Source organism: Colletotrichum aenigma (assembly GCF_013390185.1).
Source record: "Colletotrichum aenigma strain Cg56 chromosome Unknown KSG_Cg56_contig09, whole genome shotgun sequence".
Lineage (NCBI taxonomy): Eukaryota > Fungi > Ascomycota > Sordariomycetes > Glomerellales > Glomerellaceae > Colletotrichum > Colletotrichum aenigma.
Genome location: NW_023500915.1, coordinates 2,882,943 through 2,899,350, shown reverse-complemented (window position 1 = coordinate 2,899,350; position 16,408 = coordinate 2,882,943). Strand labels below are relative to the sequence as shown.

The 16,408-nt window shown below is 52.1% G+C and overlaps 7 protein-coding genes across 7 annotated transcripts; 3 read left to right on the top strand and 4 right to left on the bottom strand.

Annotated features, from left to right (window-relative positions):
* Positions 1–404: 404 nt before the first annotated feature.
* On the bottom strand, positions 405–2,082 carry gatA-2 (4-aminobutyrate aminotransferase; the record flags this gene model as incomplete). The annotated part of the gene is made up of 4 exons (XM_037328675.1): positions 405–454; positions 510–1,666; positions 1,724–1,759; positions 1,817–2,082. 4 exons carry the CDS (start codon positions 2,080–2,082, stop codon positions 405–407), a joined length of 1,509 nt encoding a protein of 502 aa, XP_037172829.1.
* A 728-nt stretch (positions 2,083–2,810) lies between these two features.
* Positions 2,811–5,323, top strand: CGCA056_v013430 (Arginine metabolism regulation protein II; the record flags this gene model as incomplete). The annotated part of the gene is made up of 3 exons (XM_037328674.1): positions 2,811–3,576; positions 3,781–4,268; positions 4,325–5,323. The coding sequence occupies 3 exons, from the start codon at positions 2,811–2,813 to the stop codon at positions 5,321–5,323; spliced, it is 2,253 nt and encodes a 750-aa protein (XP_037172828.1).
* A 459-nt stretch (positions 5,324–5,782) lies between these two features.
* iphP-2 (Tyrosine-protein phosphatase) lies at positions 5,783–6,687 on the top strand (the record flags this gene model as incomplete). Its single annotated transcript, XM_037328673.1, has 2 exons — positions 5,783–6,296; positions 6,362–6,687. 2 exons carry the CDS (start codon positions 5,783–5,785, stop codon positions 6,685–6,687), a joined length of 840 nt encoding a protein of 279 aa, XP_037173246.1.
* A 952-nt stretch (positions 6,688–7,639) lies between these two features.
* cel61b-0 (Endoglucanase-7) lies at positions 7,640–8,203 on the top strand (the record flags this gene model as incomplete). The annotated part of the gene is made up of 1 exon (XM_037328672.1): positions 7,640–8,203. The coding sequence occupies one exon, from the start codon at positions 7,640–7,642 to the stop codon at positions 8,201–8,203; it is 564 nt and encodes a 187-aa protein (XP_037172996.1).
* A 49-nt stretch (positions 8,204–8,252) lies between these two features.
* Positions 8,253–9,693, bottom strand: CGCA056_v013427 (Secondary metabolism regulator LAE1; the record flags this gene model as incomplete). Its single annotated transcript, XM_037328671.1, has 7 exons — positions 8,253–8,910; positions 8,978–9,018; positions 9,121–9,187; positions 9,259–9,300; positions 9,364–9,459; positions 9,532–9,596; positions 9,670–9,693. The coding sequence occupies 7 exons, from the start codon at positions 9,691–9,693 to the stop codon at positions 8,253–8,255; spliced, it is 993 nt and encodes a 330-aa protein (XP_037172994.1).
* Positions 9,694–10,793: 1,100 nt separating this feature from the next.
* dapA-0 (4-hydroxy-tetrahydrodipicolinate synthase) lies at positions 10,794–11,699 on the bottom strand (the record flags this gene model as incomplete). The annotated part of the gene is made up of 1 exon (XM_037328670.1): positions 10,794–11,699. The coding sequence occupies one exon, from the start codon at positions 11,697–11,699 to the stop codon at positions 10,794–10,796; it is 906 nt and encodes a 301-aa protein (XP_037172532.1).
* Positions 11,700–12,786: 1,087 nt separating this feature from the next.
* Positions 12,787–14,269, bottom strand: FUB8-3 (Oxidase FUB9; the record flags this gene model as incomplete). The annotated part of the gene is made up of 7 exons (XM_037328669.1): positions 12,787–12,862; positions 12,918–13,248; positions 13,308–13,382; positions 13,434–13,616; positions 13,685–13,919; positions 13,982–14,084; positions 14,142–14,269. 7 exons carry the CDS (start codon positions 14,267–14,269, stop codon positions 12,787–12,789), a joined length of 1,131 nt encoding a protein of 376 aa, XP_037173216.1.
* Between the last annotated feature and the right edge of the window lie 2,139 nt (positions 14,270–16,408).

Genomic DNA, 16,408 nt, shown 5'->3' with positions numbered 1-16,408 from the left:
AGTAGCGAACAGCAATTGAGGGTGAAACCGCATAAGGAGAGTTTGAGTTATGTACCTTGCTTGAAGCTCTGTGTCCTAGCATGTGCAATTGGATATATATGGCGTCGACGAGCACCTCGGGCTCGCCTTCCAAACATGGGGTAGTACAGAGGGTCCAGATTACCAATGCAGTAGCTGTCTACGCGCCCTGTCGAATTACACAATCCACTATTTCATTGCGTCACGGCCAACATCGTTGTTTTCACACCAATTGTTCACGATGATTCTGTTCGGCTGGTCCAGTTCAACATCTTCCAAGGTGGTTTTGTCATTCAAGAACTATCCATCATGGCTTTGATTATTTCAGCGCCAAGTTTTCACCCAAATTTTCGATCTTATGGTCCCATTCCCACGGCCTACTGGGCCTACGATAGCCGCTTGAACACGCTCTCCAACACTTCCAGGAAAATATCGGCTGTTTTCGAAGTTAGCATGGTTCTCTCCAACTCAGTGATGGCCGTCTATCTTACCGTGATTCTTCTGGAACACCAGCATTGGCCTAAGGCGAATGGCGGCGTCACCGCTGCCGCCCATGTTAACACCTTTAGCTTTGGCGAGCGCCAGCACCTCTTCTCTCCTGGGGGCATCCCAAGCGATGAAGGTGCCACGGTCTTTACCACGGAGGTTCTGGACGTGGTGCGGGTATTTGCTGGCCAGCTTCTCCAACTCGCCAAACAGATATCCTCCAACCTTTGCAGTGTGCTCAACTAGGCCATTCTTCTGGATTTCTCCGTAAATAGCCTTGAACAGCAGCGCTCGGACAGGGTCGCCCATCCAAGTGTTGAATTGACGGTAAGGCTTATCCGGCCTCAAACCAGCATCACCAAAGTAGAAACCTGCAGCCTGGGCCTTCTTGGAAAAGGTCACCATATCCGGCGGCGAAGACAAGTTCCAGTGCTCATGAGCCCAGAATTTTCCAGTCGCTCCGACACCAGTCTGCACCTCATCAACAATCAGCAAGACGCCCTTGCGCTTCGTAAGCTCTCTGAGACCCTGGAAGAAAGCTGGCGAGGCATGGTTGTCGCCGCCCTCTGATTGAACAGGCTCGACGACGACTGCCGCAACTGTCTGCTTGGCCTCCTCCAACAAATGCTCTGTCTCTTCGAGGCATCTCTTCTCTTCAGCTGCGTTCTCTGCAGCGAACTGATCCAAAGGATACTTTAACTGAGGAAAAGGTGCAACGGGCCAATCGAATGCTGGTACGTCGAGCTTGTGGATAGGCTTGCTTCGCGTCGTCGACAAGCTACCAAACAGGCGACCATGAAAGCCCTTCTGGAACGACATAATGGAGTACTTCTTGGCGCCAGGTGCTTGGTTCACCATGACGGACTCCAGCTCAGCAGCACTGAAGTCGGCCCCACCACGCTCTTGTGTTCCTTTCCAGATGCAGGCCGCCTTGCACGCTGTCTCGTTCGCATCGGAGCCGGTTGTGGCAGTAAAGACCTGGTTGAGGCCTTTGGGGGCGGCTTTCAGGATGCTGGTCTCCAATAACTCCGCATAGTCTGTTGAAGGAAAGCTTCCAAGTGCCGGTCTGCTGGCGATTGCTCGGATCATCGCGGGGCTCGTCGACGCCTTGTTGAGTTCTGGGTTGTTGTAGCCGAGAGGGATTGAAGCGATCTGTGCGAAACTGCAAACCGATTCTGGTCAGAGCAAGGCCGCCGGTAGGCAAAGTAGGCAGACTTACACGTCCAAAAATCGGTTGCCATCGGCATCCACCAGGCTTCAGTTGGTTCGACTTAGCAAGATGTCATCCACAGCATACATGGGGTTGGCTCACTAGTTTCCAATGGACTTCTCATAGTCGACAAGTGTATTTGCGCTGCGAGTGTCAAAGACTTGCTCCAGCTTCGCAAGTCCTTCCTTCACCTTAGGCCCAGGCACCGAGGAAGTGACAACTCTAGGCTCAGAGGGCTCGCCTTGGAAGGCAGCAGGAGCTTGGTTGCATGCCGCGGCAGAAAACCTGCGAACACTGCTTTTCTGCTGAGGGCAACGCCGAGTGGCAGCTGCTAGGGTAAGCGGGCGGGAATGTCGGAGACTGGCCATCATGACTATGCCGTTCATATGCTGGTATTCGAATATTAGAAACAACTCAGCAAATCAGGAGCTCCTCCGGATCTGATCTCTGGGTTCAAGAAAGCTTTTGAGCCACCTGTGGACTTACACGAGCTGTTCCGGAACTCAGCTCGTCGCGCAAGCATGCCCATCAAATGGTGGGTCTTCTCGGCACTTTCTTCTTCTCATTCTGGGCTGTGAAAGAAGGGCCATAACTTCAACGGCATTCCCGATCAGTCACGAAGCATTCCCATGACTAAAGTCCTGGGGAAATCGATGTTCGGGTCGCTGTTCCGGCATCATCCTAGACCGAGAAAGTCCGGTCCGGCCCCATGAAGTGGCTTCCCCACATCCGCTAGCGCCGATAAGTACGTCGCGGAAACCTTCCTCGTTTTCAAAAGCAAGGGAAAAGGAGCCAAATCTGGTATCTTGACTCTTCTCACTTCACACAACTGCCCCGTGATCGCTGCAACACGCTCTTGGCTTGTCTCCAGAAAGCGACTCCGCCAATATCGAAACCCCGCGATACGACGACATCTTGACTCCGCCATTTTCCCTGCTGACTTTCCTTCAAGTGACGACAGGAAGCCTTGGAATCAGGCCAGTCGGGAATACAAGCCTGAAATGCTCCTTGCCTCTGCCTCCCGAGAACAGCCAGCACGCAATGCGACTATCTACCGTTTCTGTCTCTCGCTTTGCCCTGCCTTAGCTCATCGACAATGCCTGCTACGACCAGAAGCAGAGGGCCCAGTAATTCCAGGGCGGCCACCCGGAAGAACCAGCAGAGCCAGAAGCCATCTAGGGGAAAACCACAGTCAACAGCCGCAAGCAATAACGCAAAGAGGGTCCCGCGCTCGAGGACGTTTACTGGTTGCCGTACCTGCAGAAGCCGACACCTCAAGTGCGACGAGGCCCGCCCGATATGTTCCTCCTGCCGCCGTCTGAATCTCGTTTGCGAAGGCTACGACGGCCAGCTCTTGTGGGTTCCGGATCCGCTGTGCTCGGCCTCGGGCGACCAGAAGCATGCCTCCTCCTCGCACCGTGGCACGTCGTACCGATACCCGCTCTTCACCGAGGATGAACGCAACTCCATGGCCGTCGAGATTGTCGAGAGCATGGGTGATCGCTCGGCTGGTGATATTGTTCTCGACCTCGACGAGAAGAGCGTTCACGGCGTGGACGAGGTGTGCTTAGACGGTCCCTTTGGTGTTTTCAGAGCATTCGAAGGCGATTCCATCACGAATTCGGACACGTCCGCTTCCCCTCTCCAGCAACAGTCGGAGAGCTCTCCGACTTCATCACTAGCAGAAGCCTTGCCCAATCTCGTTAGCGGCGAACTGCTGGACGATGACGTTGAAGAAGTGGTGATTGAGCCATGGTCCGTTCACGACGACCATATCGCGATAGAACCGTCGTTTCTGCCTGGACATTTCGACGCTTTCGGTACAGACGCCATGATGAACCTCGGCCAACCATGGATGCATGGTGAAGGCACAGGAAGCCTCAGTCATGTGATGTCGATGGACGGTTCTTTTTCGGCACTGGACTTGCTTTTCTCTCCCACTTCACCGCGGACTCCTGCTATGGCCCATATAGACCAACCCCATAGTCATCACACACACCATCAACAAGAACCGAACCAACTTCAACTGCCAGATCAACAGCAGCAAGACACTGACCACGTGCAAGAGGATAGCAACAACCCTACCAGCCCACCATCGGACATGAACCTACCAATACCGCGCAAGGTTTCCACGCCGTTCACTAACAACCTGCCCGGCGTTACGCCATGCCTACCAACACATGCCGCCTCCCTCTTACGGTACTACAAGTCCATCGACTCATTATCATCTGTCAAGGGCATGAGAATATCACCGTGGCAACTTTGGCTTCTGCCTTGCGCATTAGAAACCTTTGCTGAGCTTTCTCTTTGGAACACTACCACCCATACCAGGCATAGCATTCTCTGTACATTACTGGCTAGGAGCGCTTTTCACTTGCACAGGTCGCTCAAGACGGATGAGAAAGCAGCATCACAATGGCTGGAGGTCGGTCTGGACTACCAGAAGAGCGCACAATCGCATCTGAAGATGGCACTACAAAGCGAGTCGGACGAGACCAGTCAAGCCAAGTACAATGAGATTCTTATGGCTATCCTTGCCACGGCCATGGTTTCGGTCAGTATAGCATCCGCTCCCGCCGTGGTTGGCTTCTTGTTCTAACAATTGCATAGGTACTCTATAATGGCTCTCGCGCGGTCAAAATCTTCCTCCTCGACGCCGAACGACTCATCCGTCTCCGGGGCCTTTCGATGCCCAGGTCCTTTAACATTCGTGTCCTACACCACGTCTACACACACCTGCGTGTAATCGCAGAAAGTACGGATATATCTAGCGACAACGCTCCGAAGACAGGCCAAGCCCTATCAGCCCAGGCTCAGGCGCAAGCAGCAACCGAGATGGCCGTCTCGCTCCGCAAGTTCCGTATTGCAGAAGACTCTCTCGGTGCCGACCTGGACATCTCTCGCGAGAAGCCTGCAGAAGTCGGGTACGCAGACATTCACCTCGACATTTCGGGCCATTGGCCTGTCACGATGTATCCTGATATCTATGGCGTACCCGAGTCCCTGATGACGCTACTGTCTCAGACCATCAGCTTCGCCAATGAGAAGGCCAAATTGGAGGCCATCGCACTATACGACCCTCGTGTCTCGGCAGGCTTGTCGAGGCATGTCAAGATGCTGGAGCAACACATCTGGTCGTGGTCTCTTGATTCTTCCGATAATCAAAGCGGTCCCAGCAGACCTCGGGAGCTCATGAACAGGGACGCCAGGCTCGTTGATCATCCCATCATCAAGTCCCTGACGCTAGCGATGCATCAGGCGTTGATAATCTACTTCTACCGCAGGGTGTACAACATGAGCGCCATGGTCATCCAAGACGCCGTGCGCAAGACTCTGGATTACATACAGCCCTGTCTAGAGGAGACGGCTGACGACCATGACTTCGCTACCAGCATCGGATGGGCTGGGTTCATTGCGGCCTGCGAAGCTACGACGCCTGATCTTCAGGAGCGAGGAAAGCTGATTTTGGAGTCTATTGATGCCCAAGGCGTCATTTTTGGGGCGGACAAGCCGAGCGTGTTGGCTCAAAGCGTATGGGATAAAAGGAAAGAGACAGGGGATTGGACTTTGAGTTGGCCAGATTTGATGCAAAGCAGCATGACTAGATGATACAGCGTGGGTTTGATGGTGCAAAATCTGCTTACAGAAAAGCTTTCCCTCGACTGAAGGCTTCATGCCACCCTCCATATTTGGTGGGTCCAGCAGTAGGTCAGAGTGCTGATGGAGAATGGATGACCATCACCCCATGAAATAACTGCACTCGCACCGGTGAAGAAATTTACTGCAACAAACTGTGCAATTGCAGTGAACCTTTGCATCATTTCCATTGTCTCCGCGGCATCGCGCTGATATTATTGAATGGAGCCGGTCATATTTCGGCTTCCGCGGAGGACCGGACCGGAACGGGCGGATTGATGCACTCGCCGAAGCTCCGGTTTCTGATCCTTGGCCTGTCCGTCTCCGGCTCTCCTTAAATATCAAAGGCTGTTCGTCTATCTCGTCGGGAACTAGCTCCGTGAACAGCTGCACTTGCTTGGCATTCTTCATCATCTCATCGTCATATCCGGAATGGCATCCGACTCCGATTATTCGCCGGCGCAGCTACTTGAGCATGCCCGTACTGATGTACGACTCCCCGTAGCAGAGCCGTTCCTTTCGGCTGTTCTCTCTAGCCCCCCTTTCATAAACGTCACTGGTACATTCAACACCCGGGACGTTGGATTGGTTCCTGGTAGTCCTATTCGGAAAGGCTATGTGTTTCGCTCTGGGGCTCTCGAGAATCTTGATGATGTCGGCAAACAGCAAATCGCAGGTCAAGTCGGCATCAAGAGAATATTCGATTTGAGAACGAGACATGAGCGGGAAAAGTATCCCGAACCAGATGTCCCTGGTTGTGACATAATGTGGATCCCAAATTCATTCAGCAACACCATCGATATCAACGACTTTGTTAGTGGGGGCGGCGAAGAAGGCTACTGCAAGATGTACATGGACATCATGGAAATCTACGCGCCAACTTTAAAGATCGTTCTCGAACACGTCAGAGATCGTCCACAGGAACCATTTCTTTTCCACTGCGCGCGTGAGTTGCTGCCCCTCGTGTCTCCGTCATCCTTCAATCATCACTGACCCATAACTACTCCAAAGTTGGCCGGGATAGGACTGGCATTCTCGCAGGCTTCCTATTGTCCCTGGCTGGCGCCAACGCAGAGACAATCGCCCTGGACTACATGCTATCCCGGATTGGTTCAGAGCCCGTCCGTGAGCTATTGCTTCAGCGAGCGGTAGAAGACAACAACTGCGACTTCGATGTTCCTGTTTTCCACAACCTTTGCAGCCTCCGATTATCTACCTGGCAGTTGTTCATGACGCAGGTAGAAGCCAAGTACGGAGGCTTTGAGAAGTACGCCATGGTCACACTTGGATTTTCTCGGGAGGAAATAGAACGAATCGTGGGTCACTTGAGAGCATAGACAACGGCCTATCCCAGCCTCGGCTGTGTGACGGACTGTCTTGAAAGTCCTCGGCCATACATAGTCAATCTTATCAAACCCAGCAGCTTGGCGCTAGCTATCAAATGTCACTGCGTGTGTAAAAGACTTTAAAATTAAGGGCCATCGCATGCGTTCATTACTAGGGATGAGTGGCCCCTACTGCGGCACACGCAAGTAAAACCCGAGATATACGACCACCTCGGATGGGTTACAGGCCAAATACCCACCAAGCTAGGCCGACATTGGTCAGGCAGGATTGCGAAGCTAGAAAATGTCGGAGCGCCGCCCCCATCAAAGACCGTTATTCCGGGCGATATACCTTCTATAGTAAATCTATCCTGCGGTGTGGCTCTTTGCGAGTGTGTCATCTGGTTGAAGCCTGGCATTGAATTTCAGGATGGCTTACCCGCCAGTATCGCACTTGGACAGCTGTGAGCTTGTGAATAGGCAAGACCATTAGATCCGGCTTTTCGACCACATCGGGACAATATATGCGCCAGTGCTAGCTGCTCATCTGGAGAACATGGGGTCTTTAAACGACGTAGTTTCGTCGCGCAACTCCAGAGGCCTAGGAGAATGTCACAAATTGATTTATCGAAGATTTTATCGTTAGATAGACGCACAGATAGTGCCTCATGATATTCGCTCTGCTGTTTCATCCTCGCTCGCTTGAGTAGACCTGAATTTTCCACGTCCTGCCACAGTGCTGCTGCTTTATGCAACCCACTCACAAGCGAGATTCTTTGTGTAAGATGCGAAGCCGCATAGTTTAACGTCAGTCAAGATATAAAGCTGCTTGATTTTCTTCGTAAAGTGAGAGTACATGTACACCACTTCGCTCTTTACGTTCGCTTCATCACAGCCTTTACTATTTGGGTCTTGTGCCCATCCGCTCTTTTCGTCTCCGTATGTCACTTGTCTTTTCTGCGCCATGCTGAAATCTCTTTCCTTTCTCGGCCTGTTCGCTAGCGTTGTGGCGGGCCACGGTGTCGTTGACAGCTTCAAAACTGACGGTGTGGAGCACCCCGGCTATCAGCTCATCTACTACTATGACAAGAAGAATGGCAAGGAGCTTCCCGAGCTAGCTGCCTGGTCCGCTGAGAATCTTGATAGTGGCTTTGTTGCGCCCGAGAACTACACGTCTCCCGACATTGTTTGCCAGAAGAATGGTGCGCCCGCCAACTCCACTGTCAAAGTGTCTGCTGGCGGAACCGTCGAGTTTCACTGGACACGATGGGCTCACTTTGGGCCTATGATGACCTATGTTGCTAGGTGTCCATCTGATGACTGCAGCAATGTTGACAAGACGGCGCTCGAATTTGCCAAGATAGACGAGGCTGGCATCAATTTTGATACGCAGGAATGGGCTGCAAGGGCTATGGTCAACAACAACAACACTTGGGTCACAACTGTTCCGAAATCGCTTGCCTCAAGCCTCTGGCTTTCGGCCGTAAACCATGTGACTAGGCGTTGGTTAGTCTACATGTTTCCGTGACCAACGCCAATGCGACAGGGCTTGCCATGGGGTTAAAGAGATTAACTTACTAGTTGAAGTACGGCATTGCACTTTTGTTTCGCAATTCTTTGCGCATTCCAGCAATGAAGACAAGGAGCTCCTCGTAAGTCCATCCCAGAATCTCACTGAGCGGCCTGAGGGCCCATCCTTCGAGTCCCTGGTCGACATACAGACCTGCATATTCTCCGACCTCCTTCCAGTAGGGATCGCTGGCCCATGGTCCGACAGGAACCCTCCACTTCTTGTGCACGATATCGACAAAGCCTGCTCTTCTCATACAAGTTTCCATGATGATCGGGTTCTGACCATCATCTTGGGCGACACGAAAAGTCTTACCAATAATATCACCAGCTTGCCAGAATAGCGGGGCCCATTGTTTGAAGACGTGCTTGGGATCTTTTTCGATCTCTTCGTTCTGCGAGCGGACTTGGCTGTCCGCCTCGACGCTCTCAAACCAACCGCCAGGCTTCAGATGCCGGAAAGCCTGGTCGTAGAGCTTTTGCCAGTTATCGATGCCACCAAAGAGACCTCGGGCATGAACGAAGTCGAACTCATCAGGCCTAAAGGTCCAATCAAGCTGAGCATCATCAATGAAGAATTGACAGTTTGGCGGAACCCAGCCTGGTTGGATTGGCGATATATCGATTCCGATGACGTCAAAGTCCTCATTCTCCTCTGCAACGTCACTAGCCACGATGGTCATCAGCATCAAATCCACAAAATAAGCGAGTTGGTACAAGGTGAAGAACATACATAGCCCAGATTCCTGTTCCAGTCCCAACGTCTAGAACTTTCTGTAGGCCATTAGTAAAGGAACGCAGTACAACCTCAACGAACATCAGTCACTAGCTACGATGAGTTCTAGCTACACGATGGAGGAAATAAGAGTAACTCACCAGGCTTCTGCCTTGGATAGGAGCGCCAAATAGATGATTGTCCATAAGCAACATCATGAAATGATGTCTTTTTGCTATGTCAGTTCCAGCCAAATAGCGTATCGACGAAGCTCGCATGATATCTCTGTGATCACTCACGTAATGTCAAAGCCCTCGATTTGCTGCTCGTCATTTGGCGCCCTGGGTCGATTAGAGAGCCGACAGTATAATGGAACCGAGCGAAGGCCGTTGGCTTGCACTCACCAATAATCAATGGTGTTGGAAGTCTGGAATGTTCTTCCGCGAATAGTGCGGTACTCCCGAATGCTAGAACTTAGAGACGATGTTGATTGATGCAAACTAAAAATGGAAGTACCACGGATGTCAGCCTCTGGGTCTGGCTACGACCTCCGAGTGGGCAAGAACTCGTACCTCCCTGCATCTGAATATCCATCGTCTGGAGTCTCAACAGGTTCCTGGACTTGGAGCGCTGGTTCCTTGAGTGATATCAGCCGACGAAAGCAACACCGAAATGAATTCTTTGGGGTGTGGATGACGAGTGGTGCTTACAATCTGAGCCGGTTCGTCAGCCATTGTAGTTATAAGATCCGCCCTTGGTGAGGTTCGAATCTGGGCAGGCAGCTGGGAAAATGTTTCGAGTGAGAAAGGGGGAAGGGGAAAAACGAAGGAACACAAGAGGGGGGGCAACCAGAAAAGAAAACATCAGGCCAAGCGCGAAAGAATGCCGGGTCGGATACAGGCACGTGGAACGATAGCAACAGCAGGCCTGGTACATTCTAGGACCAACAAAGCAATCCAAGCCCGCTCATGCATCAAGGATGCAGAGCGAACCCCGCAGAGATCTTGTCACGGAAAGTGTAGCCTTGTCCTGGCTTTCTGTTCGCCCGTATATACTTATTGGGCATCATTTTGACCCCAGATGATTGTTTCAGGGAATCTCCATACCAATATCCAGGCGTCATCTGATTGACTGGAAGCGAGAGTCAGAAACATCTTCAGCGATGGCCCGTAAAAGCGGCCTTGGTCGCAGTGTGCTGTCAGCGTGTGACTGATCATACGACAGACGAGAATTTGCGGGGGCTTTCCGCATAGACGAGATGGCAACGTACGTTGCAGGTCCACATTGAAGTGACTAGACAAGCACGTTGGTTGGCTATTGGAAAGCGAGTGTGCCGCTCGCCGGTCTCCAGACAAATCATATGTGAGCACCCACGCAAAAGTCCGACGTCAACAGGGGTCGGCACGACTTCCCCGTCTGCAAGGCTGCAAGGTTCGTAAATTTCGTGAGATGGTGGAGGAGACAGATCGTGGCTCAAGATGGTATCCATTGGTCTTTATCGCCTTGCTGGTGACTGGTATTCTATTTGGTCATCCAAAATTTCTCATGCTTATACAATCATGAAGGAATCAACAAACCTATTACCTCAATTGCAGCGACCAGTGTTTTATCTGCATACAAATCGCCACGTGTCCAGGTTGAGGGTGAAGACGATTGCTTTAATCCAATAGCCTGCCGACATTCCAACAGAGTTTCATCCGGCGCCCAACCCTGACTCAGTTGACATTGGAAGAAGGAAGATGAAGCTTGATCATTCACCCATCACTCAAGTCAGGTCAAGTTGCACCAAAAGGAATTAAATCAACTTTCATTATATTGTGAAATATATTGCCGCTTATGCCACAACATCAACGCTGGCGTTCTTCAACAAATCAGCCAACTCCTTCCGTGGCTCGCCCTCGAGGAGCGCAAACGGCTTGCGCAGGCCACCAGTCTTCCACCCACGGAGCTCCATACCCGTCTTCACTGCCGAAGCATAGTTGTGCGATTCCAAGAACTTGCAGATGGGGAAGATCTTCGTCCACAGCTCCCTGCCCTTCCTCAGGTCCGCATCCTCGGCGACAGCCTGCCACAGCTGGCTAGACAACTCAGGAATGATGTTGGTCGCGCCCCACACCGACCCTTTGGCGCCGGCAGCGAGGCCGTAGAAGGTAAGAGTATCCCAGCCGTTGAAGGCGGTGATGCGGGAGTTGGTGGCAGTGCTGAAGATCAGCTCCGTGAGAGCGGGGCCGTTTCCAGAGGTATCCTTCAAGTGAGTGACGCCAACCTCGGACAGGGACGCGATTTCGGAAGGAGATAGTGTGACGCCGCTGGCGGAGGGGATGTTGTAGTAGACGATGGGAAGCTTTGAAGCTTGGTGGATCTCGCTGAGAAGCTCGCGGAGCTGAGCCAGGTTGGGGGCGTCGTAGAAGGGGGGAACGACCATAAGGGCAGTAGCACCGACGGAGGCGGCGTGGACGGCGTGGTCGACGGCGCGGACGGTGGAGAGGTCGCCAATGCCGGCGACGACGGGCACGCGGCCGGCAGCGGACTTAACGGTCTGTTCGATCAGGATCTTGCGCTCGTCGGCGTCTAGTGCGGTGAACTCGCCGGTGCTGCCTCCGGGAACAAGACCGTGGACACCCTTGGCGATGAGGCGCTGGATATGTTCGTCGAGCAGCTTGGTGTCGATAGACTTCTGGTCGGGGGCGAAAGGGGTGGCGAGGGCCACGAGGACGCCCTTCAGCTCTTGAGACGCCATATTGGACTGGTTCAAGCTTTGGTCCTAAGTTGTGAAAATGATAGCACAAGACGAAAATGTGGTTTCAGATGACAGAGTAGCGGTTCAGCTTTGGACTGGGTTGGTCGTAAGGAGAAGGATGTAGAAGTGTTCCAGGTTGGAGTGTAGCACTGCGCAGATGCCAATGTCATATATTGAGCTGACGAAGTGGGTTATCTAATACGAACCTTTGACTGACATTGGATGGTTGACAAAAGCCTTCGGGATGTCTTGCTCTTTGCAAGAGTCAGCTGCACTAGCCAACGAGCCCCTCCTCAAAGCAGCTGGCCGGCATCGCAATGCGTTTGAACTCGAGCAGACCTGCCTTTCCTACCGCAATTCCTGCTCGATCAAACTAAGAAATTGGGGTCCGAATGACGATAGAGGAGGGGTAGCTGGAGGCACACGAGACGGCGACGCGGGGCAAGTGGGTCCCGGGATCGGAGGCGCCTCCGCGATGATGATCTTCGATGATAGCGCGGGGTAAGCCCGGCGGCGATGTGGGTCCCCGTCGCGGAGACCTTCCTCCAGAAACTGGCCACCCCAAAGTCGCGAACCTTGCCTTCATATGGCACGAAACAGTGAGAGCAACAATGGTGCACCTTGATGGTACAGGGATTTGAATCTGAAAGTCAAAATCGCTTTGTAGTGGCCCGTGACCTACAGTGCCATCTCGGGAGCAATCCCAGCTTATTGTCCCCACTGTCTAAGGTCTGGCGCGTTGCATGTAAGAACCATCAGGCAAGATTCTTCCGCATGTGCACCCTTTCCATACGGATAGAGATCAAGCTATGTAACTAAATCATCTGACTTTCATCATTGGCTTCATTTCCTTGCCTAAGTCTATCCATGCGTTCTTTCCTGTGATCGGGAATGGTCATGTACGATTGAATTGGCATCTTGTCCTGAATGATGTTCACGATTGAGCCGGTCTGCAATCAACACTGCTACTGGTCGTTCAAATATTATGTGACCAGATCAAGAACTGTTTCCGGTAAAAGTACAATCAAGGTTGAATTATGAAGTAGTATCTATGCTGAACTCGCTACACCCAATGTGACCATCGCGCCTAAAGCTTTGCCAGAACTCCACTGCCGTTCAAGTACGCCACATGACCCCTCGAAATCTCCTCAATGGTCCGCGTTCTGTGCGACACGATAATTAGCATGGCTGCATATTGGAAAGGAGGAGTGTACTTACCCTGCAAGGGCCATCGCAATCTTGAGCTCGTACTGAAGAATCTTCAGCGCAAGCTCGCAACCCTCCTGGCCGTTGTAAGCCAGACCCCAAATGGGGATTCTTCCCACGAAGCAGTGAGACGCGCCAAGCGCGAGCGCCTTGAAGATATCGGTTCCGCGTCGGATACCGCCGTCGACCGCGATGGGAATCTTGCCCGCGGCCACAGGTGCGCAAATTCTCAACGCATCGAGGGTGGCTGGAACGCCGTCAAGTTGTCGGCCGCCGTGGTTCGAGATGACAATGCCATCAATGCCGTATCGGATGGCCATCGCTACGTCGTCGGGGTTGTACACTGGTGAACGTTGTGATTAGCTTGTGGTATCGGCTGCCATCGCATTGCCGAGTACTCACCACCCTTCAACCAAATCTGGAGGTTTGTGTGCTGCTTCAACCACGGGATCGCGCTATCCCAGTCAAGAGAGGGATCTGAAACAGTTAGCAATGCCGGCCATGATTTCTTTTAGCACTCATCCCTACCGAAGTCATGCTTGGAAACAGCCTGCTCATCCTTGATCGCGCCGCTCAATTCGCTCTTTCCGTCAGATAGGAGATTAGGCCATTCAACGCCATCTGGCAGGGTAAAGTTGTTGCGGTACTCGTTCAAGCGGCGGCCAAGGAGTGGTGTATCGACAGAAAGGAAGATGGCCTTGTATCCGGAAGCTTTCACAAGATGTCAGCATGTCACCGCCTCGCTTCCCACTCATGAATGTGAGAGGATGTCAACATACCCTCTGCTCTCTTCAGTATTTGGATTGTCGTCTCGCGGTCTCTAAGCACACACAGCTGCATGACATAGGGATTTCCCAGCCCTTGCGCGGCCACATTTTCCATGGACTCCGTCGCATATGAGGAAAGGGCCATGCAGATGTTCATCTTCGCCGCGGCCCGTGATGTCGCGACCTCGCCGTCTGGGTGCGCCAGCTTGTGCATCGCTGCCGGGCTGAAACCGAGGGGAAATAAAACCTTTCGAAGGACGATTAGCAGAGCTTCTTGCAGAGTTCTGGGTGGAGGCGACAAAGTAATACCTTGGTACCGAAAATCGTTGTGGAAAGGTCGATGTTGTCGACGTTGACGAGGATCCGAGGAAGGATCTTGTAACGGTTGTATGCCTCTTCGTTGTCCTTCAGGCTATTGCATACGAATCAATGTCTACTTCGCTCAAAAACATCTCATTCTCCAACTTACGTGACAAGATCCATGGCGCCTTCGTTGTAGTAGTCCCTGTACATCTTAGGCAGCTTCTTGCTTCCCAACTCCATCAGATCGCGGATGGTATGGACCTTGGGATCCCATGTTGCGCCGCGGTTCGCCATCTTGGTATGAGGTCGTGTGATCGATGAAATGTACAGAGATGAAGAAATTTGCGAAGTCAAGTGTGTAGTGGTATCAAATAGCTACAGAAGAATCCTGTCATCAAAGAGGAGTATGCGAGGCAAGTTCACGATGAGCAGCAGCGGAGCTACAGAGCTTCAATAAATTTACTTTACCCCAATCCCCACGACCTTGAACCATCCATCATTGACCTTCCTGCCTCGGTGGCGGTGTGTATTCCGCATTCCCGAAATCGGGGTCCTGCTCCAGATCCCTCCCCCCCCCCCCCCCCTTGGGGTTCACACATGCAGGGTGTCATCAGTCGCGTGCCGCCTGAGAAACTCGGCCGAGCAGCTGTCTCACTCTCAGCGAATAATGTGGCAGTGATTTCGACGTTTGGAGCTCGCCGAATTTGGCAAGTAGCTTTGCAGATACCAGATCCAGGCTGCATGGCTTATCTGAGACCCGTGGGGGTGGTGCCAGCTGATTTGGAGTAGCTCGCGGACGCTTGCCCAAACTACAACCAGGCATGTTGACTAGACCCTGCTTCGAGGCTCATTCAATCGAGCGGGCCTATCAATGGCCGCCAGAATGAGTGAAAGCTTCAGCAAGCTTCTCATCCCGACTTAGTTTAGGGAAAGCGAACGGAGCTCAAGCTTACGGCCTGCATGTGCATGAAAGCTGTTGTGGGGTCTAGATGTGTGATCCACTTTATGTTCGAATTGAGAGAGTCGCAAGTCGAAGCGCCAAAAGCGTGAGACTAGCCTCGGCGAGACCTTACTCTCGAATCGATATTGTTCTTGTATTTTAGTACGTAATGCGTGATTCTGTTTGGGGCACCCCGCCGATGTAATGGCCGCTGAGCTTCCTGATTTGAGACGCCCCTACGCGACTGACGGAAGAGCTTCCGACTTCTGAATCTACCAAATGCTTGCATCTTTAATGATATATCAGTTGTGATCGGGAGCTCTTCCGATTGTCTCGTTGTCACTAAATTGTTGGATTCAGACACAATACGATCTTGAGAGCTTCGCCAGAGGCCGGCTTAATGTCGTCGAAGCCACACACCGTCATTGCCTTGTGCTTGACTGTCTCCTACTCCAAAGATCTCATCAAACGACATCAATACGCCTTGCCTCTTGGACAACATCCCGCATCAAGCCCGAAAGCCCCGTAATAACACGAAGTTCCATCGGCGTCTTCGCCTCCACGACGAGCAAATCGGATGATGGCCACGATCCCGCTACCACCACTGTCGTGACACCATAGAACATCGACGAAGAGCCTAGCCCTAAGTTGGAATACACCACGATGTCCCAGGATGGGTTAATACTGGTACACTGCGCCGTCGGTAAAACATATTCAACTTGATGAACCTGAATCGAAGGGATGGATCAAACTGGAATAGGACAGCACTTCTGCCGATATATGAGGAGCTGTGCTCAGATGCCTTCATTCAGCCTGAATGACTGTGGTAAGGCAACGTCTTTGATGTGGCCAAGCTCATGAAGATCCGCCGCATTCACGAGTGTATGGGTATTTCTGCTGCTATCTGCCCATTCAGTGAGTCATTCTACAATTTCACGAACCTCCCGTCGACCGCTTCAAGATCAATTTATCTGACGCCTTCTATCTTCAGGCTTTTCAGTCATGATTCCCGTCGACACGAGCCATCACCGGGAACATCCTCATCCTCAAAGCCACCGAGCGAAACCTCGGCGCCGCCGACATGACCCTCGCCGAAGTAGCTGAGGCAGCCTAAGATCGAAAAGGCTTCGTTGACAGCCCCGTTGGACGCGGATTCCATCTATCAAAGTATCTCAATGGCAATTTGCTTGGCATACAGTCATCATCGGCGTCAAGCCACGCATGAAGGAGGGCATCCAGGGACCTATTACAGTGGTTCCGGAAAGCTCTCATGTTGGCGACGACTACCCAGATCGTTAACGAGAAACTTCGGTGACAAGGTCACAAGACTAGTACTGTGACAAGCCTATTCTGAACTTCTACATTCAGAAAAGCTCGCGAGTCTATGGAAGCTGTTGACGAACACGCTATCAATCCCATCATTGTGAAGCTCACGCGAGTTAGAAGGTAAACATGAATTAGAATACAGACAAAAGCAATCAAATTACTGACTC